Source organism: Muscardinus avellanarius (assembly GCF_963383645.1).
Source record: "Muscardinus avellanarius genome assembly, chromosome: 9".
Taxonomy (NCBI): Eukaryota; Metazoa; Chordata; class Mammalia; order Rodentia; family Gliridae; genus Muscardinus; species Muscardinus avellanarius.
In genome coordinates this window covers 102,481,358-102,508,594 of record NC_137795.1, presented here as the reverse complement: position 1 = coordinate 102,508,594, position 27,237 = coordinate 102,481,358, and the positions used below count along the sequence as shown (strand labels likewise).

General features: G+C 40.0%; 1 protein-coding gene across 1 annotated transcript in view; it reads left to right on the top strand.

Annotated features, from left to right (window-relative positions):
- The window catches only part of OR9A2 (olfactory receptor family 9 subfamily A member 2), a gene marked incomplete at both ends in the record, with an annotated part of 35,993 nt that extends 11,081 nt beyond the window's left edge, over positions 1-24,912 (top strand). Inside the window, 4 exons of the mRNA XM_080701264.1 lie at positions 6,260-6,808; positions 7,047-7,133; positions 21,984-22,086; positions 23,969-24,912. Coding sequence (XP_080557390.1) covers positions 6,260-6,808; positions 7,047-7,133; positions 21,984-22,086; positions 23,969-24,912 — 1,683 coding nt within the window. The remainder of the gene's footprint in view (positions 1-6,259; positions 6,809-7,046; positions 7,134-21,983; positions 22,087-23,968) is intronic.
- Positions 24,913-27,237: the final 2,325 nt, after the last annotated feature.

The following is a 27,237-nucleotide window of genomic DNA, read 5'->3' as shown; positions in this document are numbered from 1 at the left end:
TTATAGCACTGAGTGCTCACATAAGAAAAACAGAAAATCTTCAAATAAATAGCCTTATGACACACCTCAAAGCCCTTGAAATGCAGGAGCAATTGAACCCCAAAGCCAGCAGAAGACAGGAAATTATTAAAATTAGAGCAGAAATTAACGAAATAGAGAATAAAAAAAATACAGAAAATCAACAAAACCAAAAGCTGGTTTCTTGAAAAAATTAACAAGATTGATAAACCACTAGCCAACCTAACTAAAAAAAAGAGAGAGAATCAACCCAAATTATGAAGATAAGGGATGAAAAAGGAGACATTACTACTGACAGCGTAGAAATCCAGAGGATTATCAGAAACTACTTTGAAAAACTATACTCCAACAAAATGGAAAATCTGGAGGAAATCGACAACTTCCTAGATAAATACAACCTTCCTAAACTGAGTCAAGAAGATATAGAACACTTAAACCAACCAATAACAATCAAAGAGATTGAAACAGCAATAAAGAGCTTACCATCAAAGAAAAGCCCAGGACCAGATGGTTTCCCAAGTGAATTCTATAAATCCTTTATAGAAGAACTAATCTCAATACTACTCAAACTATTTCGGGAAATAGAAAAAACCGGGACTCTCCCAAATACATTCTATGAAGCCAACATCACACTAATACCCAAACCAAATAAAGACAGTTCAAGGAAGGAAAACTACAGGCCTATATCTCTGATGAACTTGGATGCAAAACTATTAAACAAAATACTAGCAACACGCATTCAAAACCTCATCAAGAAAATCATTCACCATGACCAGGTAGGGTTCATCCCAGGGATGCAAGGCTGGTTCAATATACGAAAATCAATCCATGTAATTCATCATATAAACAGAATCAAAGACAAAAAAACCACATGATCATCTCAATAGATGCTGAAAAAGCATTTGATAAAATTCAACATCCATTTATGATAAAAACACTGCAGAGAATTGGAATAGAAGGAACATATCTCAACATTATTAAGGCAATCTACAATAAGCCCACTGCCAACATCATATTAAATGGGGAAAAACTCCAAGAATTCCCCCTAAAAACTGGAATGAGACAAGGATGTCCACTATCACCACTTCTCTTCAATATAATACTAGAGACTCTAGCCAGAGCAATAAGGCAAGAAAAGGAAATCAAAGGAGTACAAATTGGAAAAGAAGAACTTAAGCTTTCACTATTTGCAGATGACATGATACTATATTTAAAAACCCAACAAACTCAACGAAAAGACTTATAGAACTGATCAACAAATTCAGCAAGGTATCTGGATACAAAATCAATCTTAAAAAATCAGAAGCTTTCCTGTACACCAACCATAAATCTACTGAAAAAGAAATTCAGAAAACACTTCCACTCAGGATCTCCCACAAAAAAATAAAATACCTAGGAATAAACTTGACCAAGGAGGTAAAAGATCTCTACAAAGAAAATTATAAAACACTGAAAAAAGAAATCGAAGATCTTAGAAGATGGAAAGAACTTCCATGTTCATGGATTGGCAGAATAAATATCATTAAAATGGCCATCCTCCCAAAAGTGATCTACAGATTTAATGCAATGCCCATTAAACTACCAAGATCATTCCTCGCAGACATAGAAAAATCAGTCCTTAAATTTATCTGGAATAACAAAAAGCCCAGAATAGCCAAGGTAGTTCTCAGCAACAAAAACCACGCAGGAGGAATCACAATACCTGACTTTAAACTATACTACAAAGCCATTGTAATAAAAACAGCATGGTACTGGCAAAAGAACATATATAGACCAATGGAGCAGAATAGAAGACCCAGAAACAAGTCCACACACTTTCAGCCAATTGATTTTTGACAAAGGGGCCAAAAACATACACTGGAAAAAAGATAGCCTCTTCAACAAATGGTGTTGGCAAATCTGGTTAACTATATGCAGAAAATTGGATGTTAATCCCACTTTTTCACCCTGTACAAAAGTCAACTCACGATGGATCAAAGACTTGGAAATTAAACCAGAGACTTTGAAGCTCCTTGAAGAGGGCATAGGTCCAACACTACAACACATAGGCACAGACAAACATTTCCTCAACAAGACCCCAAAGGCACAACAAAAGGTGAATCAATACATGGGATTGCATGAAACTGAAGAGCTTCTGTTCAGCAAAGGAAACTATCAAGAATCTCAATCGAGAGCCAACAGAATGGGAGAAGATTTTTACCACCTACACCACTGATAGAGGACTAATATCTAGAATATACAGAGAACTCAAGAAACTCAACACTAAGAAAACAAAGCATCCAATAACAAAATGGGCAAATGAACTAAATAGACACTTCACAAAAGAAGAAATTCAAATGGCCAATAAATGCATGAAAAAATGCTCAACATCACTGGCAATCAGAGAGATGCAAATCAAAACTACCCTGAGATTTCACCTAACTCCAACTAGAATGGCCATCATTCAAAACACAAACAACAACAGATGCTGGCGAGGATGTGGAGAAGTGGGAACTCTAAGACATTTTTGGTGGGATTGCAAATTAGTGCAACCACTTTGGAAAACAGTATGGAGAATCCTCAGAAGAATGGGAACAAATCTACCATTTGATCCAGCAATACCACTGTTGGGGATCTACCCAAAAGAAAAGAAACCAAACTACCAAACTAATGCATGTGTATCTATGTTCATAGCTGCACAATTCACCATAGCAAGAGGTCCATCAACAGATGAATGGATTACAAAACTGTGGGATATATACACAATGGAATTTTACTCAGCCATCAAGAAAAACTCAATTACATCATTCTCAGGGAAATGGATGGAACTGGAGGACATTATGCTAAGTGAGATTAGTCAGGCACAAAAAATAAGAAATCAGATGCTTTCCCTAATATGTGAGAGTTAGGGAGAAAAGAGGAGCAAACAAGACAACCTAAAGGAGGAGAAAGGAGGGGGAAGAGGAAAATCTCTAAAGCTCACAATGTACTTAAACATATCGAAGTCAATCACTAAGCCAAGCAAGGAAGGAAGGGACAGGGAGGGAATGGGGTGGGATTTGGGTAGGGGTTAAATCAGCGATGAGTACATGTTTGTACACACAAGTTTTTTACCCCAATAAGTTGTAGGAATACAATGCACCAATAAAAAAAAAATTAAAAAAAAAAAAAGAAAAGAAAGTGACTGAATCCGAGGCTGCCTTCAACCAGTAGGCATTCCCATGCACTTACTGTTAGTAAGGGCTACTAGAATTTTTGCCATTACAAGACTAGGCATTAGATGGGGATTTGGTAGATGCATACTAAAGAAGGCCTTAGATGAGACGACATAGCAGCTTTGGATCCTGGAGATTTCCAACTGTTAATTAATTGGACTTTTGATCCAGATAGAAGAAGAGATTCCAAGGGTGGGAGGTGGAAAAGGAGTGGAGTAGGAGAATCAGATTCTACCATCAGTTCATCCATCATTTTGATTAACTTATTTTTCTCTCAACCATGGTTGCCTAATCAATTAAAGAGGGTCAGAAACACCACTTGCGTGTGGCCCTAGAATCAGCACCTCTGCATGGGCTCACACACCACTTTGTAAAAAGTAGAAAAGCTCTTTATTTAAACTGTATTGTAATTAGTGGTGCTTTTATGCCTCTCAGTGTATTGGGAACCTCTTGAAGTTAGAATTCACATTTCTTTTTTTTTTTAACAGTGCTAAGCAGAGTGATTTTTTTTTATGATGGGTGATCATAAGATTACCATAAGGGTAAAACTGAATGAAAAAATATTCATAAAAGTGGTTTGTAAAGTGCAGAGAAGCATGAAAAAATAAGGTATTATAGGTAAAATTATTCTTAACTTATTATCCTTTAATTTATTCTACAAATATTTGCTAAAGTAGTGAGCAGACCCCCAAAAAAAGTCAACTGGTTCAATAGTAATACCGAACACCAAAGTCATTGTTCTGATATGCAGTTAAAGATGAAGCAATATTTTGGATGAGAAATGGAAACTAGACACCTAAAGAGACCACTGGCTTGAAGAAACAGCATGTTAGTAAGAGAGGAAAAGAGCCCACCCAGGGTGGTGCAGGGAGGAGAGAGAGCCATTGGGTCTCACTGAGCCATGTGTCCAAAGCAGGACTCTGAATCCACCAGATCACCCCACAGTGACTCAGCTCGTTTATTTCCACATACATTTTTTTTAAGTTTGACATTTATGATACACTAGTAGTCTGTATTGTTTTCATGAAAGCAGGGCTAGGAATATTCTTCTGCTTGTTGTTTATAGACCATAAGTGGCAGAATGTAGTTAGGTACATTAAAGTGTGTTCATAGAAACAGTGTGGAAGAGTAGTTTAAATTAGGGCTGTAAAAAACCCTGGATAAGATAAAACTAAAATTACACTATTATTCTGGTCAGAGTAAGCAAAAGATTTTTACAATTTCAAACTATACTCTGAAGGAAGGGCAGTGGGGTTGATGCATCAATCCTAAGGGAATATGGGCCATAATGTGTTTTTAGAAATTTTATACACACACACGTGTATGTGCATATGTGTGTATGTATATATTTATATACATATGTAATGAATGAATAAAAGATGTACTATAATCTCCTGCCTGCAGGCAGATGAATGTTTCTAATCATTTGGGAGAGTTTATCTTTCCAAAACTCTTACAATATTTACTACCTGGAACCTACATAATTCCTGAAAGATTTATTATTTTACTGATGGATATTTAGCTTGTTTTAATTTAAGTTCATTTCTCTGTTTTTTTTTTTCCTCAGATGCAAGGGTGCCGATGCCTGGTGTCCTCTCAATGTCCACCTTAATTACATTCAATGTGTTACTTGTGGCATATTATCAGGAAGATGTCCCTCAGCCCCAGTCTGGTCTTGGTTCTCCCTGAACATCACATGCTCTCATAAAAACTCCAATGAAGCCATCACTGCACTTACTCTGCTGAAACTGTCGTAGGCCACTGAGAAAATGCTCCTTGTTTCCACTGGAAATTGCTTTCCATTATTTTCTTTCCCTAGGCTAAGAGTTTTCTGGGGATGAGGACTATGTATATCGTGTGTGTGTGTGTGTGTGTGTGTGTGTGTGTGTGTGTGTGTGTGTGTGAGACATTGGATATTGCACCCAGAGGTGTTTAATTTCTGAGCTACACCCTCAGTCCTATTTAATTTTTGTTTTGAAACAGGGTCTTATTAAATTGCTGAGGCTGTTGCTAAGTTGCTGAGGCTGGCCACGAATCCTCCATCCTCTTGTCTCAGTTTCCCAAGTACTAAAATTATAGGTGTGTGCCACCACACCCAGATCCTTCTTTACTTTTAATCTTGTGTGTGTGTGTGTGTGTGTGTGTGTGTGTGTGTGTGTGTGTTACTGGAGATGGAACCCAGGGGCCTTCTACCTCTGGGTTATACTCCCAGACTTATTTTATATTTTTATTTGGAAATAAAGTTTCACTAAGTTGCGCTTGAGAGCCTCACTAAGTAGCTGAGGCTGGCTTTGAACCTGCATGATCCTCCTGTCTCAGCCTCCCAAGTACTGGGATTACAAATGTGCACCACTACACCTGGCTCTACCTTTTAATCTTGCACCTGTTATATGCCTAGCACATGGAGTGAACTCAATTTTGGTGAAATGCACAAATAAATAGTAAAACAACCACTTTGTTTTGGTAAATTTTACTTGTCCCCTTAATGTAGTCCAAACACTCACTCAAGGTATATACACTTATCAGTGGGGACATACTATGGTAGATAAACACACTCTAAAATCCATACATGAATGCATATGCATGTACACACACACACACACACACACACACACACACACACACACACACAATGAGGCTAGGTGATATCTGTTGATCAGAAAGCCCTTCTTGATTCTTGGATGCTTTTCCTTGAATTCAATTCCATGTATTTCTTTTGCACTGAAGGTTCCAGCCTTAGATCCCAGGTTCTGGGCTACCATCAGAGTTCTTATAGTTTCTACAGGAAGATGGAAAGCACTTCCATGGTGATCTATGGCAGCTTCAGTCCAGATGAAGTATCGCTGAGAACTCAATGGAGTTATAACTCAGAGCACAGAGGGGAAAACAAAACAAAACAAAACAAACAAGAACACTGAATGATGGTTTTCCCATCCATGCAGGCACTCGGCCTCCTTTCTGAATCATTTGTATGAGCCCGGCCAGGACTCTGGATCTCATAATATTGCTTTATGAAGATCTTTCAACTTCTGCATCTGCCCCCGAAGGACTGCCTTCACTGTCTCATTGCGCAGTGTAAAGATAAAGGGATTGAGGAAGGGGGTGAGGACAGCTGTTACCAAGGCTACAACCTTATTGACTTCTACAGAGTGTGCTTTGCCAGGCCTGATGTACAGGAAGAGGGTGCTACTGTAACCAATGAAGACCAGTGTGAGGTGAGACCCACATGTAGAGAAAGCCTTCTGGCGACCACTGCCAGAGGGGATCCGCAGCACAGTGCTCACAATGTAGCCATAAGAGATGAGGGTCACCAGGAAGGAGCTGAAGACAAAGGCCAGGGCCATCACGAAGTCCCAGAATTCCAGCAGGTGGGTGTCAGAGCAGGACAGCTGCAGGAGAGGTGTATTGTCACAGAAGAAGTGGTTAATGACATTACCGCGGCAATAGTCCAGATGAGCTCGGGAGAGGACAGTGGGTATCATGGCCAGGAAAGGAGTTGCCCAGGAAGCTCCAGCCAGCCGGACACACACAGCCCAGCTCATCAAAGTTCCATAGCGCAGTGGGTGGCAGATGGCCATGAAGCGGTCAAGGGCCATGTCTGACAGGATGAGGAAGGTGGTAGAACCCAGGGAAAAGTAGAAGTAGAACTGGACCATGCAGCCAGTGAAGGAGATGACTTTGTGGGAGACCAGCAGGTCTGAGAGCATCCTGGGCACTGCAGTCATGGTCACCAAGATCTCCAGCAGGGAAAAGTTTCCCAGGAAGAAGTACATGGGAGTGTGTAGGTGAGTGTCCGTTATAACCATGACAATAATGAGGATATTTCCCATGAAGGCCAAGAGATACAGCATGAGGAAGGGCCCGTACAGAAGAACCTGCAGCTCACCCAAGGATGAGAAGCCCAAAAGGATGAATTCAGAGGTATGACTCAGATTGGCCATGATCCAAGGGCTGGATTCCTGCATGTAAGGGAAATGGAACAGAGGTGGAGAAGTAGAAATATACACAGAGGGGAAAAAAACAGGCAGAGAACAATTGTCCATGACCCAGGGATAGAGAGGGACAGACAGGGAACAGGGAGAGAAAAGCAAGGAGTTAGTTAGCAACAAGAAGGGGGGCAGAGAGAAAAGGATAAAGAGAGAGAATAAAGTAGAATTATGATAATAATACAGAAACAAGGAACAGAAAGGTAAGAGATGTGGCAGGTCATTGATCAAAAGAGAGAAAAGAAGAGCAAGTCAAGAAAAGACAACAGAGAGATGGGCATTGACAGTTACGCAGGAAACAGAGATAAAAAAAAAGAAGTGAATCAAGGAAAACTAAATATGGGAGAAGGAGAAACAGAAGGATAAAGAGGAAAGAAAACATGGAAGAGAAGAGAAAGGATGTGTTCCTTAGCCAGCATCCCCAGAGCACAGGTTGGTGCCAGGGGTCTGTGCCAGGCCACAGATTCTGCAAACCAAGGACCCCTTTAAATGGCCCCTGCAAACTATTCTGGACTGTCTCTCTGAGAAGCCTCACTTACCTTAAGATTAGTAGCAAGTCAGTGTTTTGAGTCAATAAATCAGCCTCTTTTAGAATTGTGCTCTGGTATGTGTTTACAAAGATGGAGAGCAGAAGGGACACAAGAGGGTCAGGGAGATATGCCTGGGTATCCAGATGGCTGCTCTGCCAGCACCTGCCAGACCCTGTGGGGGCAGGCCCACCAGTGCCCTTTGCTGCTGCGTTTGCCTTATGCTTCCCACCCCTCACAGTAGAGTAGAGAAGGAGCCGTGGGATTAGACTGCCTATGCTAGGATTCTAGCTCCAACAGTTGCTTCTGGTGTAGCACAAATCTGCTCTCCTCTGAGTCAGTTCCTCAATTTACTAAGCTATAAAATGAAGATAGTAATAGGATTTTGCCTCTGGGGCTATTATAAAAATCAAACAGGTAAACAATTCAGTATAGTTATCCGCACATACTGTACTAAGAACTCAACAAATAACTGCCGTCCTTTTATTGTTATTCTTCTATGGCTGCTAATAAAACAAGTTTTCTTGGTTCACCATTTCTCTATATTTCTTTAGTGTGTGTGTGTGTGTGTGTGTGTGTGTGTGTGTGTGTGTGTTATTGTCTCTATTTATACTGTTTTATACTTTTTATACTGTTCTTTATAATGCTAGTTCACTAAAAGGACACTGTAAATAGTTTTTTTTAAATAGTTTTTTAAATAGTTTTTTTTAAAATAGTTTTTTTTTTTTTGGTGGTATTGGGGTTCCTGGAAGCCCTTCTCCCTCCGGGCTACACTCCCAGACCGTTTTTTTTTAAACAGGGTCTCTTAAGCCAGCGAAGCTGACTACAAACCTGTGGGATCCTCCTGTCTCCACCTCCCAAGCACAGGGATTACAAGGGTGCGCCACCACGCCTGGCCTGTAAATAGTTTTAAACACAAAAGTACCTAAGTATTACAATACAATCTATGGAAAATGGAAGGCGCAAAGCTGTGCACGGGTAACTGGTCCTTTCCTTGATTCCCTAAAAGTTTCATCTGAGGCTGTGTCCTGGCCACCTGGCAATGGTATTCCAATTTAAAGGACCCTTGAAACCAAGTCACTAACCAATCTTAAAAGTAAGTTTAAAGTCTACACCCAGCATCAACTACATTTTTAATGGTACTGGGGATGAAAACTAGGGACATTGTACCTCTGAACTATACTCTCCATCCCATTTTGTTTTTTTGTTTTTGAAGCAGGGTCTTGTTCAGTTGCTGAGAACCTTGCTCAGTTGCTGAGTTTAGACTTCAACTTGCTATCTTCCTATTTCAAATATTAGATTACAGGCATGCACCACCAAACCCAGCTGACTAAATGTGAATCCAATCCCTGTGTCTGTGCTATGTGAGAACCTAGATATACAAAGGCAAGCCACCCACCTAAGCCTCTAAACACAGTGTCTTCTCCTTGTACTGCTCTCATTTGGATATCCATGCCTGGGGACTTCTGACTGTTGAGTCCACTTGGTGACACAGGTGACATGAGATATTCCATCCATTGTGCTTGGTTGGTGTCTGGCAGCTGGCAGGGAGGATGGGATTTCATGCAGTGCTGGGAAGGGAGGGAAGACACTGCTGGTCAAGTGAGTCCACAAACTAAAGCATCATCCATCCTGATGTCGATGTTCTAATTTAAGATTTACTCTGTCTCACTACAAAGCTCCGGGAGGTCACAGTGATATGTGGCTTGGAGATGGGAAATGAAATGAGTCCTTCAGGAGACTAGCAGGAGAGTGCTCTTTGTTTCTTCTGTTCTAGCGATGAGTGTTCCTGGTTTCCTCTATTTTCCACCAAGTCCTTACTTTTCTAATGATGGATAGAGCTGAGCTCCAGCAGAGCATTCTCTGTGGGAATCAGGGAAAGACAATGAGCATCATGGGACTTGTAAGGCACTCGTGTAACTCCTTAGAATAATGAAAGGTCTTCTGTTCAGAGGAAACATCTGTTCAGAGGAAGCAGTGTTTGAGAAGAAGATCTGAATGAAGACAGGAATAAAGGCTTAAACATACCTATGAGGCCCATTCTTAAGTTGATGCTGGTGTCTGACTCCTGGCTGTTGTCTTCTCTCTACAACTACAGAAGGAAAATGAGGTCTTAAAAAAAGCACAAAGAAATTTCCCCAGCTTGAATAAAATTACAGTGGGCCAGATTGAGAGTTTCATAAATTTTTTCTCCTTCCCAGATCCAGGATTTGGGGGTCTGAGAATACAGGAGAGAAAGGTCCTAAACCACAGTACTCCATTGTATAAATTCTCTCATGTGTCAAATGAAGAAATTTGAAGTCACAGTAGTAAGCTTCAGAGGAGATCTCTACCTCTTAGAGGCACAACTGGTATACAGGGGACTGGGCTGGTCCAGACTGAACTGGACTGGCCAGACTGAAGACTTTGTCTGATACCCATGAAAAGAAGCATACCTTGGGGACAAAATAATAAAGGGAATAGAGTAAGACCCACTTCATTCATCAAGTACCCCAGAGAACTCTGAATCACAACCCTTTATCTCAAACACATTTAAACCTCCATGACACCCAAGTCAACTCCATCCACACCTATGGATAGAAATGATGGTGCAAAAAATATCAAGCAAAAGCTCTGCAATGATGATAGTGCAAATGTGCTCCAAGTTGAAGAACAACCATGGTGGAGAATGGTAGCCAGGAGTTAAACAGCTAATCTTTCTCTAAAAACCTGAGCTTGGAACTGAGTTTTTCGAGCTGAATCAGAGATTTCAAAAGAATTTAGGTGATTAAGAATAGAAATGAGAGAGCTACACGCACCTGTAATCCCAGTACTAGGGATGCTGAAGCAGGATGATCACAGGTTTGAGGACAGCCTCAGCAACTTTGTGAAACCCTGTTTCAAAACAAAAAAATTTAAAAAGGGCTGGGGATCTAGCTCAGAGGTAGAACACCCCTGGGTTCAATCTCAAGAAAGAAAATAAGAATGGAAATGGGAGATAACATAGAAAAAAAAAGCTCACATTCCTTGGCTCATGGTTCTTTTCCTTTTTATTAAAAATTACAAAGCTGCATCTTTCTGGCCATTCTTCTGACATCACATCTCCCTCTTACTGAACCTGGAAGGAGAGTATTATAGTTTGAGAACAAAACGCTCCCCAGACCTCATGCTCTAAAGGCAGGGTATGGCTGCAGGTAGTTCTTTGGGGGTATGGCCTCGGGGACTCACATGTCCCCCACACCCTCCCCATGCTCTCTTTGCTCTCTACGAGGATGCCTTGAAGAAGTGCAGCTGGCATCAAGGAATCTGGCCCCAAGATAGACTGATTTCTGAAACTCTCTAGTGCTTTAAGCAAACACAACCATTCTTCCTCCAAGTGTTGCCAGACAGGTGTTTGGAACATAGCGGTGAGAATGTTGACTGAGACAGAAAGTTTCTTCACTTTTATAGAGCCCTTGAGTTAGATTCAGCTCACCTGGATCACGAGCATAATCCGCCATCTCAAGAAACTTAACTATTACATCTGTAGCATCCCTTCTGCCATGGAAGACAACATATCCACAAATTCTAGTGAGTTCAGTGTGAACATCTTTGGGAGGCCTAGCATAATGATCATGGTGCAGCTTTGGTGTCTGATGAACCTCCTCTTTAGCCAGATCTTCTCATTTCTATATTGATTTGTATTGGTTCATTAAGAAATATGCAGCAACAATTCTGTTAAATAATCATAACATGGAATATCCTCCATAACCCAGAAGCAAAGCTCTGAATCTGTCCCCATTTTCTTTGAAAACAGAGGTATATGGAACAATGTTAATTCTTAATTCTTCTCAAGGAGAAAGAATTAGGACTGAAAGAGCCATAGAAAATATTCTAGTTTCACTTATTTCCATCTTCTGGGCTTCCCTGGCTCTAAAGAACCACCCTGCATCCCTTTGGTTAACTTCTTTCTTCACTTGACTAATTGTCATTCTATTAATGAGGAATGCAGTCATCCTCCTGGTGGCTATCTGAATTAATGAAGTCTTCAGATGCCTGTGGACTTTGTCCTCAGTCACCTCTCCACATTTCCACATAGCTTATCATTTTCTTAGTAGACATGTTCATTGTTGTCCTTCTTTTATTCCTTGATTGACTCCTGTATGAACCTTGTTCCCAGTGCCGTCTCCACTGTGCCTCCCTCTTCATCTGTGTTGCCATCAGAAATAGCAGTTGCTTGTTCTTCAGGAAACCCAGAGTCAGCTGAAAACCACAAGAGAGTTTCCCTGTTGATTTTTAGGGTGACCCTTTTTCATAACATCTTCATTCTCTCTGAAACAACAGAGTAAAAATGTCCTTTGAGATATTGAGAAGTAATGCTGTCAGTTAGCTTGGACCTAAATCAGTTTCAGGTGGAATAATCCTCATCATGTATTCTAAAGTCATCTGCAAAGTACTAGTGCAAATATCTAAACTAAAACATCTATTTCTACAATCAAATACTGTGTAACGACCACACTCCAAACATGGGAAGTGGGCAAAACCTAAACACACAAATAAAACACATTTGCTCATTAGTTACTGATCATCTCTGCTACTTTTTGTTCCAGTTATTCTGCAATAAAATTTTTGTGTTATTTTTGAAACTGTAAAGAAACACAGTGCTTAAAGTAGAGAAGGAACATGAGGAAGGAAATGCTTCTGTTCCCACAGGAAGTCAGATTACACCATGGCCATCTCTGAATGTGCCTTTCTAGGGCAGAAAGAGAGACCAGGGGCTGCAATAAAAACTGTGGTACTTTTGTTAAGATTCTGCAAGACTATTTCCTGGGATCTCTTGATATATTGACTTGCATCATCAGACTAAATCTCATTACACTGTGCCAGACTATTCAGTTAGATGCTGGTAAGTCTCCAGTGCCTTCTTTTAATTGGATGTGCAACACTGAATTTTGGTCCCCTTGTTATTGTAAAGCATTTCTGTTTTTCTTTATATTCTGCTGAAAACCCAACTTGGAGGAGCAAAGGGCAATATGGTTGAGAAGGGATGGATGGAGAGGATGAACATGTTTAGTTGTTGAGTCAGAAGTACCTGTAATCAAATTTCAGGGCACTAATTCACTCACCTCCTCTTTACTGGTAGAGGTAAGAGACAGGGAAGGATTGGATGACCAACTTTGGGTGTTTAATTATTTTCCTTATATGGTACAGGAATGCTATTTTCATCCTATCGTCTGGCTCCCAGTGCTCCCTATTACTGCTCTGACTCCTCATAGCTCTATTTTTTCTGTCTCCAATCTCCAACTTTCTTTAAGCACATATATAGAGTTTCACTCCTAGGAGAGCTCAGAGTGGGAGTTTACCCTCTACACTCCACCATACTAACAAATCTGGGGAGGGTTAAGAAATTCTTAAAAGACTGAGCCTTGAGAATGGGCAGTTGAAACAACACTAGGTTAAGGGAGAAGAGGCAGTTTTCTAGTTGTCTATTGATATCCCCAAACTGTAGTGTCTTAAAATGACAATGGTTTTATTACATCTGAAGAATACTTCTCACTCATGTTATGTGTCTATCATTGCCCAGGAAGCAAACTCTGCTCATGATTACCCCTTAGGGGGCCAGATCAATAGAAACTCCCTTTTAACACATTCTTCTCTGACCGCAAAGACAGAGAAAGAGAGAATAGTAAATCACATGCTGGCATTTAAGATTTCTGCACAGAAGTGACTCACATTGCTTCCACCCACAGCTCACTTGCCCAGGCAAGTCACTTGGCCACTCCTGAGCTCCATGAAGCAAAACATGGTAGTCCCACATTATTAAGTTAATCGTGAAGCTATAGAATATTTGAAATGCCACTGCATTACTATTCTTGGTGGTGGTAGAAGAAAAGCACTGAAGGTGAAATTGGTAAAATCAGAACTTCAGTCTCAACCCCCAACACACAGTGGCCTAGAAACACTGGGTGTTATGTGAGCTCTGTGAGAGTCTACATTATTCTCTGAGAAGTGAATATAAGAATTCTTCCCTACTGGTTAATTCTAGAAGAAATATATAGTACAAGTTAATTTTCTTTCTCCTATGTCTCTAGTATTCTTCCTGCACAATTAGTAAAATAATTTTTATATAAAGGGTATTAAATAGCAGTCAGCTGAATGATATGAAAGTAATATTTGTGTTTAAGTTGGTGGGGCAAAATAACACAAAAAAATGAGTCTTTGGGATCAAATCTGATTCAAATTCAGACTCTTCCATGTGGTCGTTGAATTTAATAACTGTTATTATTGAAAAATTAAAGCTGTTCCAGTAGATTCTAGGGAACACTGACATTCATTATGGTTAGTATTGGAGTTCATTATATTTATGACTCATAGGATTTGCTCCACCAGTTCTTTATTGTGACAAATTAGAATATTAATGAAAGATACAAACATTTTTTAATGCTTTGAGCTAGGAAGTAGATGATGTGTAGAAAGAAAAATAAGAATGGGTTAGATATTTCTTGCAGTATCTTATCAAGAAAAATTTAATAGATGAGGAACTTTTAAAGAAATCTTACTTCTTGTTGAAAAAAATGTTCAGGGGGGCACTTTTGCTAGTGCTTTATCTATCATTTCTCATTAATTGTGAACATAGCCTTATGATAAAGACATTATTATTCCTATAATACTGAGGACTTTTTTTCTTTTAACAATTTTTATTGAACATAAATAGTATACATTTAAACTATATTTGGTGCCCTCTCCCCCCCGCCCCCATTTTCCCTTCCCCCCTCCCACCAATGGTTGTCCAGGATAACCATGTCTTATTCATAATTTTACACATGTTCAGATGTAGACCCTCATTAATCAAGGTCAGCCTTCCTCCTCTCCTATCTTTCCATTCAAACTTTGCTGGTATTTTTCCTCCATTATCTGGAGTCACACTGGTATCCTTTGTGTTTCCTAGTTTGGGCATATTAGAGGAAACATATGTACCTTCTCCTTCTGTGCTTGGCTGATCTCACTTAACTTAATGAAGACTTTTTTGTTTGTTTGTGTTTTGGTCCTGGGATTGAACCCAGGGGCATTCTACCTCTGAGCTACATCCTCAACCATTCTTATATTTTATTATTATTTTTTAAATTTTGAAACAAGCCCTCACTACATTGTTGAGAGCTTCACTAAGTTGATAAGGCTGTCTACCAACCTGTGATCCTACTGTCACAGCCTCCCAAGTAGCGGGATTACAGGTTTATGGCACCACGACCAATTTTTGGATACATTTTTATGAGATACATACATTTGATGAACATTTATTGAACATATACTAAGTAAGTTTTAGGATTAACCCAGGATAAACTCCAAAAACCTGGCTCTGGGTCCATCTGAGAAAGTAGACGCATTGCTAGTGTGAGTATGAAATCAATCAACATTACTCAAGCCCAGAGGGTTCATATCTTTCCCTTGTCATTTCCACAGAGTACCAGGCTGGACTCTCACATTTCCCATCAAGCCCAGCTTGATTCTAAAAATCAGCAGAGTGAAAGGCTGAGAGGAAGAGTCGTTAAACGGCACCAGGAACACTCATCCCTGGGGCACAGCACAGGCAGGGAAAGTCCTGAGGTTTCCCTGTGGTTTCTCTCTCCAGCCCCACATCAGTCATGGCTACTGCCACCCTGGGCTATACAGAGGGAAATGGTAAGACTTCCTCAAAGGCCCATCCCAAAGTTCAACACAGTTTATTTGTAAAGTCACTTGTACCCCAGTGCCAGGGCCACTTGCCCCATCCCGAGAGTCACATCTCTGTGTCCTCTTATTCTGGTACCACAATGTCTTCTTCCATTCCTTACCCATGTATGAGAGAGGCAGACATAGGGTCTCTTTGGGAGCCCTAGGTCACCCAATACAGCAGGCATCGCTGGACCAAAAGGCTAATTTCTTCAGTATACTTGCACATCAGAAATCCTCAAAAAGATTTTGCTTTGCCAAGGTTTTGCCTTGCGACTGACCCCAGACATAGTTTGCTTAGATGTCGAAATCAAAATCTAATCATAGGCTTTATTTAACCCACTTGTCACATATGTTTAACAATCACACAGTACAGCCTTGATTTCGCATGCATTTCAAAGCTTCAATTAAAATGTGTGATAAATTTTGTTTGTGTAACACATTATTTTCTGATAATGAGTGTTTATTTTTTAGAGTCATCTGTTTATCTTTCAAAAATTAGAGGAAAAAAAAGCCATTGTTTTTAGCTGGGCATGGTGGTGCACACCTGCAATTTCAGTACTTGGGAAGCTAATATAAGAGGCTCACAGGTTTGAAAGCCTAAGTAACTTAGTGAGATCTTGCTTCAAAATAAAAGATAAAATAGGGCTGGAAATGTAGATCGGAGTTAGAATACCTTTGAATCCAATCCCCAGCACCATAAACACACACATACACACACACACACACACACACACACACACACACACACACACAGCTTCAGTGGTAATATTCTGGGCAGGGTGCATATCTAACAGTTTCTTTTCCTCCTTTTCTTCCTCCTTCCCTCCCTCCTTCAATTTATCTTAGAAATATGTATTTCATTGACAAGAATATCTGTACCAACCATAACCCTGGCTCTATACGCTGTACTTAAAAAAATTCCAGATGGTCCAAACAGATTTTATGTAAAAGGAAAAAATGAGAATTTTTTCTTTTTAATTAATTTGGAGTATGATGTAGGCTTTTCTAAAGAAAACACAGATTCAGGAGACTAAAAGACTGTTAAATGTAACTACATAAGAATGAAATATTTATGCATGATAAGAACAAAATATAAAAATAAAAACATATGAAGTAAAGTTTTAATTCATTTATACATATAATTATTTTGTGAACTGGTAAGTGCACTAAAAAGAATATCAATGCTGTTTAAAAAGGAAAAGAACTCAAACTTTCAAAATTAAAATGAAAGAAAACTTAATCTGAGTGTAGTGGGGCACACCTATGGAATCACAATGTTTAGGGGGCTGTGGCAGGAGTCTCATAAGGCAATTTAGCAAGACTGTCTCAAAATAAAAATTAAAAAGAACTGGGGATGCATCTCATTGGTAGAGAACCACAGAGTTCAATCTCTAGTACCACCAACAAATAAAAGAAAAAGAGAAAGAAAAAAAAGAGTTTTTGAATAACAGTTGCTTTTTGACAATGTGTTGAAACGCATTGTTATAGTAGTGAGTAAAGGGAACGTAGTCTCTTCTGTGGTGGAGAATATTGGCTGAAGACTGATATTACCGCACATTGCATAAAGATGTCTATATACATACGCACAGAGCACAATTATAGATAGCAAGTCATTTTAAGAAGAAAACTGCACAGTTGGAACAATTCCTGAAATGGCTCAAGGGAGGTGCGTGGACACGATCATTTATGCTCTGCATTAACAGGGCTTTGAGTGCAGGCTGCCTTTAAGAAAGAACTATAATCATAGGGGAGGCCTTTCTCTTTGACTGTGGGGGACATTCTCATCTGTGGACTGGGGAAATGGGTACCTCTGTGCTGACCTGGGCCTGGAGCATCACAGCAGCATCTGCTAAGAGTACCTGCAGGATCACGTGGACCGTCACCTGGACATGTCCGCAGAGGGTAGGGGAGCACTTGATACCTGTTGTTGACTAGTCAAAGCTTCGAGGAAGACGGAATGAGCATTATAAGAGAAGAAACAGTGTGAGCTAAAGCCCAAGAGAATGTCAGTGTTTCTGGGCAGCACAGCATGAAAGAGGAGGGATGGATACCCAGGACAGCATGCATGTACACTTCCTGACTCTGGTTTTAAACTTTTATTCATGATGTTATATTACCTTGAAATATTTTTTATATACTTTTTTAAAATTTGGAAACAGGGTCAGGCCGGGCGTGGTGGGGCACGCTTGTAATCCCCGCGCTTGGGAGGCCGAGACAGGAGGATCGCGCAGGTTCGAAGCCAGCCTCAGCTACTTAGTGAGGCTCTCAGCAACTTAGTGAGACCCTGTTTCTAAGTAAAATATAAAAATGGGTCTGGGAGTATAGCCTGGAGGTAGAAAGCCTCTGGGTTCCACCCCAGTACCACCAAAAAAAGAAAAAAAAAAGAAAAAAAAAATTGGAAACAGGGTCTCTTAAGCCAATGCGGCTAGCTTCGAACCTGCACGATCCTCCTGTCTTCGCCTCCCAAGCGCGGGGATTACAATCGTGCGCCCGGCGCCTACCTTGAAATCTTTTCATTCTCATATGAGTGACATTCGGAGTAGCTCTGGGTAGTTTTTGTTTAATTGCCGTACCATTGTACATTCCCATCAGTGATGCATGAGACTTGCAATTGCTCCTCGTCTCCACCAGCAGTTATTGTGCTTAAAATCAATTCAGTCTGAGTCTGAATCCTCTTCCTTGTCTATTTGCTCTTTGAGCGACATAACATTATGCCAAACGCGCAACGTCTTCATTCCTGGGGCCTTTATAACAGTCTTGTAATTAGGAATCGTGAGCCATCCCAACCTCTAACTTCTTCTGTTTCAAGGCTGTTTGGGCTTTTCTGGTTCCTTCAGATGTGCTTATTAGGTTTTACAGACAGCTTTTCCATAGTATCAAAAACTTTTTTTAGGATTTGCATTGACACTGCATTATAGCAATAGACTAATTTGAAGAGAATTTATACTCTAATAAAATTGAGTCTTCTGGTTCATGACCACCTAGTTAGGTTTGCATTGTCTCTTAATTTTTTATATATTTTAAGTGTAGAGGTCTTACATATATTCTTCAGTTTTTTTCAGTTATTTTGAATATTATGGCAAGATGTATTTTTAAATTCCCAATACTTTCAATGTTTATTACTAGTATATGGCAATGCCCTAGATTTTCATGCATTGATCTTTTATCTTGTGACATTAGTAATCCCACTTATTAGTTCTAGTGAACGTTTTAGGATTTTCAACATATAGAACTGTATCACCTATGTAGGGGGTACTGGAGATTGAACTCAGTTGTATTCTATCTCAGAACCATACCCCTAGACCTATTTTATTTTTTATTTTGAAACAGGATTTCACTAAGTTGTTGAGGCTCATCTATGATCTTCCTGTCTCAGCCCCCCAAGTACTGGGATTTCAAGCATGCACTATCACAGCTGGCTGTGTGTCCTCTTTAAATTCAAAATTTTATTTACTTTTTAACTGTAAGCTTTTTATTTCACTCTCTTGCCTAATGAATTGGCGACAACTTCTAGCATAAAGTTAAAAAGAAATGATAAAAGTAGACATCCTTGCCTTGTTGTTGATCGTGTAGGAACAACACTGACTTACATCAGTAACGTTGTTGTTAGTGCCAGGTTTTACAATAGATTATATTTATCAGTTTGAGTGAAAACTCTTTTGTTCTTAGTTTGTTCAGTTGTAAATCAATAAATATTGATTTGTTCCAAAAATGAACAAATCAATAGTTTTTTTTATTCTGTTAACACAATGAATTACATATTTAATCTCCTGCTGTTGAATCAACCTAACATTTCGAGTATTAAATCACCAGTTTCCTATGACCTGCTATCCTCCTTATATATTTGTAGAATTAATTTTGTAATATTGTGTTAATGAATTTTGCATCTATGTTCATATGAATATTGATTTGTAGATTTATGGTCTTGCGATGGCTTTGTTGTCAAGATAATTCTGGCCTTATAAAATTAAGTGGAAAGAATCCTCTTCTCAATTTTCTAGAAGATTTTATAAAATAGGCATTATTTATTTCTTAAATAGTTGATGGGATATACTAGTAAAACTATCTGGATGATGGTCTATAGTGTGTGTAGGAAGGTTTCTAACTACAAATTCAATTTATTTGACATATTCATTACTATTCAGTTGTTTTATTTATTTATTTATTTATTTATTTATTTATTTATTTATTTTTGGTGGTACTGGGAATGGAACCCAGGGGCCTTCTACCTCCGGGTTAGACTCCGAGACCTATTTTATATTTTATTTGGAAACAGGGTCTCTTAAGCCAGCTGAGGCTGGCTTCGGACCTGCAGCAACCTCCTGTCTCAACTTCCCAAGCGTGGGGATTACAAGCGTGTGCCACCACACCCGGCATTGTTCTATTTATTTTTAATAAGTTTAAATAATTTTTATCTTTCAGGAGATTTTTAATTTTGTCAGGTTTTTCAGTTAACTTTTTTGAAGTACCTTATTTTGTTCTTCATGATTTAAAATTAAAATAAAACTTTAATTATACCTCTAGTTCATACTCGGTCAGGAAACAAGAGCTCTCCTATAATACAGTTTTAGAAAGCATGTGAATCAATCTAGAATCTTTGAAGTATAATTTGATACCAATTAAAAGCAGTACCTTTAATACATCTACATCTTGACCTAGAAATTCCAACTGCAAGGATTTTTTTCCAGAAATACAATTGTGTGTATATTTATAAATGTCTAAGAATATCTATAACATAATATTTCATAATAAAAATGGAAACAACAAAAACCAATCAGAGAAGTTACCAGTAGAACAGTGGAAGGATAAGAGTGGGAGGTAGGGAGGAAGTCTTGGTCAACACTCATGGCTATAGTCAAAACAACTGACCACACAATTGCTCACAGTTTTGTGGGGGGAGTTTCTGGGTTCAGTCCATGTGAGTACAGGGTCTGAATCTCAGAGCATGGCAGCAAAAAGCAGAGAGAGGGAGAGAACAAAGCTCTGCTCTCATGCCGTGGAGGCTAGAAGCCAGAGAGAGTAAGCAAGCAAGTGGATACAAAGACACAGGCACAACCCCAAAGCCCACACTTCCAGGGACCCGCTTTCTCTAGTCACCCCCCTACACACGCACACAAGCCTAGGTCGCCACCCAGATAAATGCAATGGATTTATCTACTGATGAGGCTACAACCCTCATGACTTAACTATATCAACCCTGAACTTTTCAGGGGTCATTCTATATCTGACCACAACAGAAGAGAGAAGGAAGAACTGATGAAAGAAGATTGTGCTATGCCCTTGTATAAAGGTATCACTACCAATCTCCCCATCATGAATGGGAGGGGTGGGTGGTCAGGTGGACCCAAAGGGAAACACACCAAGACCTGTGTGCATCTTTGCGTGTATGACCTTGAACCTCATCCTGATGTATAATTACAGTGCACCACTAAAAGTATTAAAAAAGAATAAGACATCTGTACAAAGAAATAGGGCAATGCACTTCATTTGGAAAGCTATATTTTATATGTTGTTAAAGAGAGATTAAAGGTTGCAAAACAGATTTCCATAGCACGCTTTTAAAAAGAATAATCAGATCCATGCTTAGAAACTTTCTCTAAAATTATACAGCAAACTGGTTGAATTTGTGCAATTTGACGAATTGGGAAGGAAGATTATTCCCAATTTACACCCTTAGGCACCAATTGACATTCTCAGATTTAACAAGCATACTTAAAAGAAGACCAAAACCCAGATAAATGTTTTATAACTCTCACTTTTTTTCAGTCTTCTCCAGCATCAAGCAGATTTTCAATTTACATTTTGTCATTTCTTCCAGGTTGTGAATATAGCTGCCTGCAGAAGCCTCCATCTGCCCTGGCTGCTTTGAAGTGGCCCAGCTGGTAATCGGGGCCCACCAGAGAAAAAAGTGACTGAGAGGACCTTGTTTGAATGAACACAGGTGTACACAGGCTTGGAAGAGTAAAACCCTGAGACATCCCACAGAGTGGAGTTAAATCTAGAGATGGAACTTTCTATAGCATCCTCTAAGGACCACAGTACTAAAAAGAGCAGCTTCTGTAAAATGAGTGGAGGACTCATCAGCCTTTGAAAGGAATTCTGGTAAAGTTGAGTCCACTATGCAGGCTTTGGGGGATACAGATGGATGCTGCAGAGGCCAGTGGTGCTATCTCCTATTGGAAGGAGGAACTGATTTGGTCTTTGAGAATCCTAGAAGGAGCCTGGGATAAAGAGGAGAGAGAAGGTGAACTGCTGACAGTCAGAAACATCTTCCAGAAACCTAGGCTCAGTGGGAGGCAGTCTTTGTATTAAGAAATCCCCATTGGTGAGATTTCAGGTTTTCCCTTTCAGTGGAAACTTTTAAAAGTTCTAAAATCTAATTGATCAGAAATGGAAATAACTAAATGTTGTTTCTGCTCTTCCCAGGCTGATTGCTTAGGGAGTCCCTGGACCTGTGTTAATTACGAGGAGGTCCCTCAGTGGCTGGGTCCCCTTGGGAAGGAGGGAAGGAGAGAAAAGAAGTAGAGCCTCAACTCTGTGTGACACTGTTATTACTGGACTTCTTCCTAAGCTCCTCATGAGGACAGTCTCCTTCTTTACCACCAGTGGCGATAGGAGTCCCGCGACAGTACCGGCCAGATGGTAGCTCTGGCTCAGCCAGAGCGGACTGGGAGAGACGGAGCCTCCCAGGTGAGCGTTTTGTCTAGGGCTCTGCCCTGCGAAGACAAGAAATTGTGGTCTGGCTGCTACCAGAACCAGGACAATGGGATTTGGAGCAGGCTAGGGGATGGTCTCAGCCTCGAATCCCTTCTGTAGAGCAGAGAGCATTTTCCTCTCTGCAACTGGCCTCTTGTAGGATATGGCACAGCTGCCCAGCAGTAGTCAGCATCCTGACTGGAACCATCACCATTCAACCACAGATCACACATCCATGCACTCAGCATCTGAAAAAAATTTTCAGCACTACTTATTTCATTCAAGAATATTTTATGCACACACAAATGTGTGTATTTATATATTTATATTTATGTATATATTTTATACACGTGTGTGTGTGTGTGTGTGTGTGTGTGTGTGTGTGTGTGTGTAAGTTTTGTTTTATATGTCAGGCTTAAAGTACGGTTTTGAAGAAAGTATCCTTGATCTCATGGAATTTATATTCTTTGGGGGTTTTTTGTGTATATTTGTTTATCTGTGGTACTGGGGACTGAACCCAGTGGCATTCTACCTCCAAGCCAGACCCCCAGCCCTTTCATTATTTTTGTTTTGAAACAAGATCTAGTTAGGTTTCTAAAAGTTTAGCTATATTACTGAGGCTGTCCTCAAACCTGTTATACTCTTGTCTCAGCCTCCCAAGCCCAAGTACTAGAATTACAGATGTGTACCACCATTCCCAGCTATAGAATTTATATTCTAATATCATAGACGAAAAATAAATAAATGAAGTCAAACTTTCAGCCTTTCTTGTTTTATTTTTCTTCATGGCATGATTAATATACTAGTTTATTCATTTTATTTTCTTTTTGGGGTGTGATTCAGCCCTCACCTCCTTGAATAGCAATTTGACAGGGCAGAGATTTTTGTTTTTTCATGGCTGTGTTTGTTCAGTAGTAAATGAAAGAAAAAATAAACAATTATGCATATGATATCAAGAAATGTGTGCTATGAAGAAACCTGAAATCTAATACTGAAAGTGCTTTTCTTTTTGGGGTAGGGTCATCAGAAAAAGTGGTGATATTTGAGTACTGAGGAATAAATGAGGCAAGGGGTAGAGATACTGACATTTTAGCATCTGATGGCCTAGAGTCTATTTCTTGTCAGGGCCAAGTACTGTTTTCCCTTCTTCTGAGGACTTTTGAAGGAAAACAAAGTTAGAGAAGAATGAATCAACTTTAGGAAATCACCCCATACCCCAGAGATCTCCTATGGAGGCCCTGCTGCTCTGTAATATGAAAGTTTTTAAATCTTGGCAGGGTAAGGAGTCTGTTTCTAGACACCCACAGTGGATTTCTGCACTCCCATCACTGTCAAGGGCTGGAGTGCAATGTTCCGCCCTTTGAACACCATCTGGAAAGCCTTTATGTCTTCTGCTCAGTTAGCCTAAGAGGGAGCAGTGTGATTCCAGAAACAGAGGAACCTGAATAATGCAGCTGTAAAATTGGCCCATTTAATTAAAAAATCATATTTTCTGCTCCCTGGGAGAAGACATGTCCAGTGGAGAAAAGGATTAAGAAGATTCCCCACATCAATAGAGAAAAAGGCATCTTCACCCATTTACAGTAAAATGGGCGTCTCACGTACAGACTGGAGGTGATACAGTTAGTATTTATAGCAGGGACATGTCACCTGACCATTGGGTGGGAAATAGACCCTCATCTGGATCCTTCTTCTTTCTCTATTGTGTGGGAACAAGTAGAACAATGCTACCTCTCTTTTTTAAAAATATTTTTATTGGTGCATTGTAATTCTACACCATAGTGTGTGAGATTCAAAGTGATATCTTCATACATGCATACATCACCACGTCTCTTTTGATTTCCAGGTTTCACAAGAAGCAGAAGCAAGATCTAAGTGATGGACAATCACTCTAGTGCCAGTGAGTTCTGCCTTCTGGGTTTCCCTGGTTCCCAAGGACTACACCATGTTCTTTTTGCTATCTATTTTTTCTTTTACTTGGTGACATTAGTGGGAAACACAGTTATCATTGTGATTGTCTGTGTTGATAAACATCTCCATTCCCCCATGTATTTTTTTCTTGGCCACCTCTCTGTCCTGGAGATTCTGATCACAACCATAATTGTCCCCGTGATGCTTTGGGGACTGCTGCTCCCTGGGATGCAGATAGTATCTCTGGCTGGATGTGCTGCCCAACTATTTCTGTACCTTGCGCTGGGGACCACAGAGTTCACATTGTTGGGAGCAATGGCTGTGGACCGTTACGTGGCTGTCTGTAACCCTCTGAGGTACAACATTGTTATGAGCAGCCGCACCTGTGTCTGGATAGTGATAGTGTCTTGGGTGTTTGGATTCCTTTCTGAAATCTGGCCAGTCTATGCCACGTTTCAGTTTACTTTCTGTCAATCAAATCTGATAGACCATTTTTACTGTGACCGAGGACAACTTCTCAAACTATCCTGTGATGACACTCTTTTCACTGAGCTTATTCTTTTCTTAATGGCTGTTTTCATTATCATTGGCTCTTTGATCCCCACGATCATCTCCTACACCTACATCATCTCCACCATCCTCAAGATCCCCTCAGCCTCTGGCCGGAGCAAAGCCTTCTCCACCTGTGCCTCCCACTTCACTTTTGTTATCATTGGCTATGGCAGCTGCTTTTTCCTCTATGTAAAACCCAATCAGACACAGGCAGCAGAGTACAACAGGGTAGCATCACTGCTGGTTTCCGTGGTAACCCCCTTTTTGAACCCGTTCATCTTCACCCTCCGCAACGACAAAGTCAAAGAGGCCCTTCGTGGTGGAGTAAAACACTGCTGTCAGCTGCTCAAAGATTAGCTCTTCTTAGTCGACAATAGATGTTCACCATGGATTACTTAGTATCCTAGAAAATCCTGGCTCCTTTCTCCTGTTATCATCATTACAGAAGTCCAGTTGTATGCACGAATCCCAGTCAAACAATGGAAGTCAAGAAGGCAAGACAACAATGAATTCCGTTCACAGCCCACTGGAATCTCACAGATTTAGCCTCTGCCTGTTTTCACTGTGGAACTCAAAGAAGCATGTTCTTGGGATGTGGGAGGAGCTGGAGAAAGGAAACACACTTTTCTAAGATTTTTATTACTCCAATTACTTATAATCCACCCCTAAATTGTATTTCCTGTGGGGAGAGAGGAAATGAGAAAAGAGGTGGGTGCAAGCAGAGCTGTCCTGAAAGTGCAGATTCAGTGGTGCTTGCTCTGGTCTTTCATCAATGGCCAAGTCCTTCTTTACATTTTTGTGCAATTCCTTCACAAGGTAGCATGTGCATTTTAAGCATCCCGAGGCTCCCTTTCTCTGGTTGTAGATCATTTTACCCAGAAAGATCATCTCACTGGAAAGTAAATGCGTCAGTGTTTACATTTTGCCACAGGACTAATCTAGTCATATGGAGTTTGGAATGCTTTTCACTTGGCAAATCTTGGTTATATTTAAAAGACAGGGCTATTTGAATGCAAATGGGAGGAAAGTTCCTTATGTGAAACTTCAGAGTATTTGCCTAAACTGCTCTTCTTTGTAGCAGGTATAGGAACAAAGGCAATGAATTAGATGAGTAATTCTATAAAGAGTAACCTTGAATATTAGAGCTACTTAAGACAACTATTTCTGCTCAGACCTCTGAGACCCAGACTTCAAACTTCTTAATGACCTTTTGATTCTCTGTCTACCAAATCCAAATCTCAGTACCTTTCTCTCTGGGCAGAAATTTAAACATGAGAGGCTACCATTTGACTCCCAGCTCCCTAGCAATTCAAGAGTTTGGTTTTGACAATGTAATTGTGGGAATTTCACATAACGTTAAAGCAAGGATTTGGAAAGAAGAAGGTTAAATGATAATAGTCAATAGATCCTGCCAGCACTGGAGTGGGGTGAGGGAAATTGAGCTGATCAACAGTGAGGCGACAGGGCTCTTACAGTTCTAGAGAGTACTGTGTGATGGTGCTTTGTGGTCTTGTCTTCTGAGGATAGGCAAAACCAGCAAGTATTGGGTAGTTGGCATTACACTGCACCCAAGTCATGAGTGAGACCTTAAATCCAGCCAGCCCATTCTCTGGGAACCAAACATTGGCCTTGGTGAGACTGCACTGGTTAGAGAAACGGTAGGTTTTTTCTTTAAAAAGATGGCAATATTTTAAATCACATTTCAACAGGTTCTGTTCTGACAGGAAAAATCTCATTTTTTAAATTCATTAACCCAGAGAAAGAGAGCTTTACACATATGATAAAATAAAGGCTTAGAGAGATAAGCATCTTTTCTAAGTTTATTTTTAGCCATCAACTAGAACATATCCATTAGTTTAGAACTGTGGAGTTCCGCACATTGACATGGATGCTGGAGAATAAAAGTGTTCATCCATTTCTGATGGAAATAAAAAATTACTATTGTCTAAAGATAGTAGTAAACCTAATAAGCACGAACTATACACATTTGATAGCCTACTTGTCAAGTGTACAGATGATCGGTATTCTTTATGTCTCATGGCACATTTTTTTACATTTTCACTAGATTTTTTCTTATATTTTTTTTCTCTTTGATGAAATTTATCTCTGTTTAGGAGATTGTCCAACTTTTCCACAAATTAATTTAACATATTAGTTATACTACTGAGAGGTAGAACAGGAGAAATAAAATATTAGGCAGAAAGGAGACTAGTTAGGAAGGAAAAGGAAACTATAGTTTTAAAATCTAGAAGCTTCATAATCCTTAACTTCACCTTACAAGGCCCGTTCTTTCTCAGTCAAAAGTCCTTAATAGGCCACACTGTTAATCATGACGGTCTATCTGGCCTATCCTTTTCTTAGGTCTTCCATAGCCCTGGCTTACACTTTTCAAAAATTTTTGTGGTACTGGGAGTGGAACCCAGGGGGGTTTCTACCTCTGGGCTATACTCCCAGACCTATTTTGTACTTTATTTGGAAACTGTCTCACTTAAGTTGCTGAGAGCCTCACTGAACAGCTGAGGCTGGCTTTGAACCTCTGCAATCCTCCTGTCTCAGCCTCCCAAGCGCTGGGATTACCAGGGTGTGCCATTACGCCTGGCTTGGCTTACACTTTTTAACCATAATGGCCCATCTTCACACCCGAACTACTTGGGATGCTTGCAAAACAGAAATCCCAAAAGA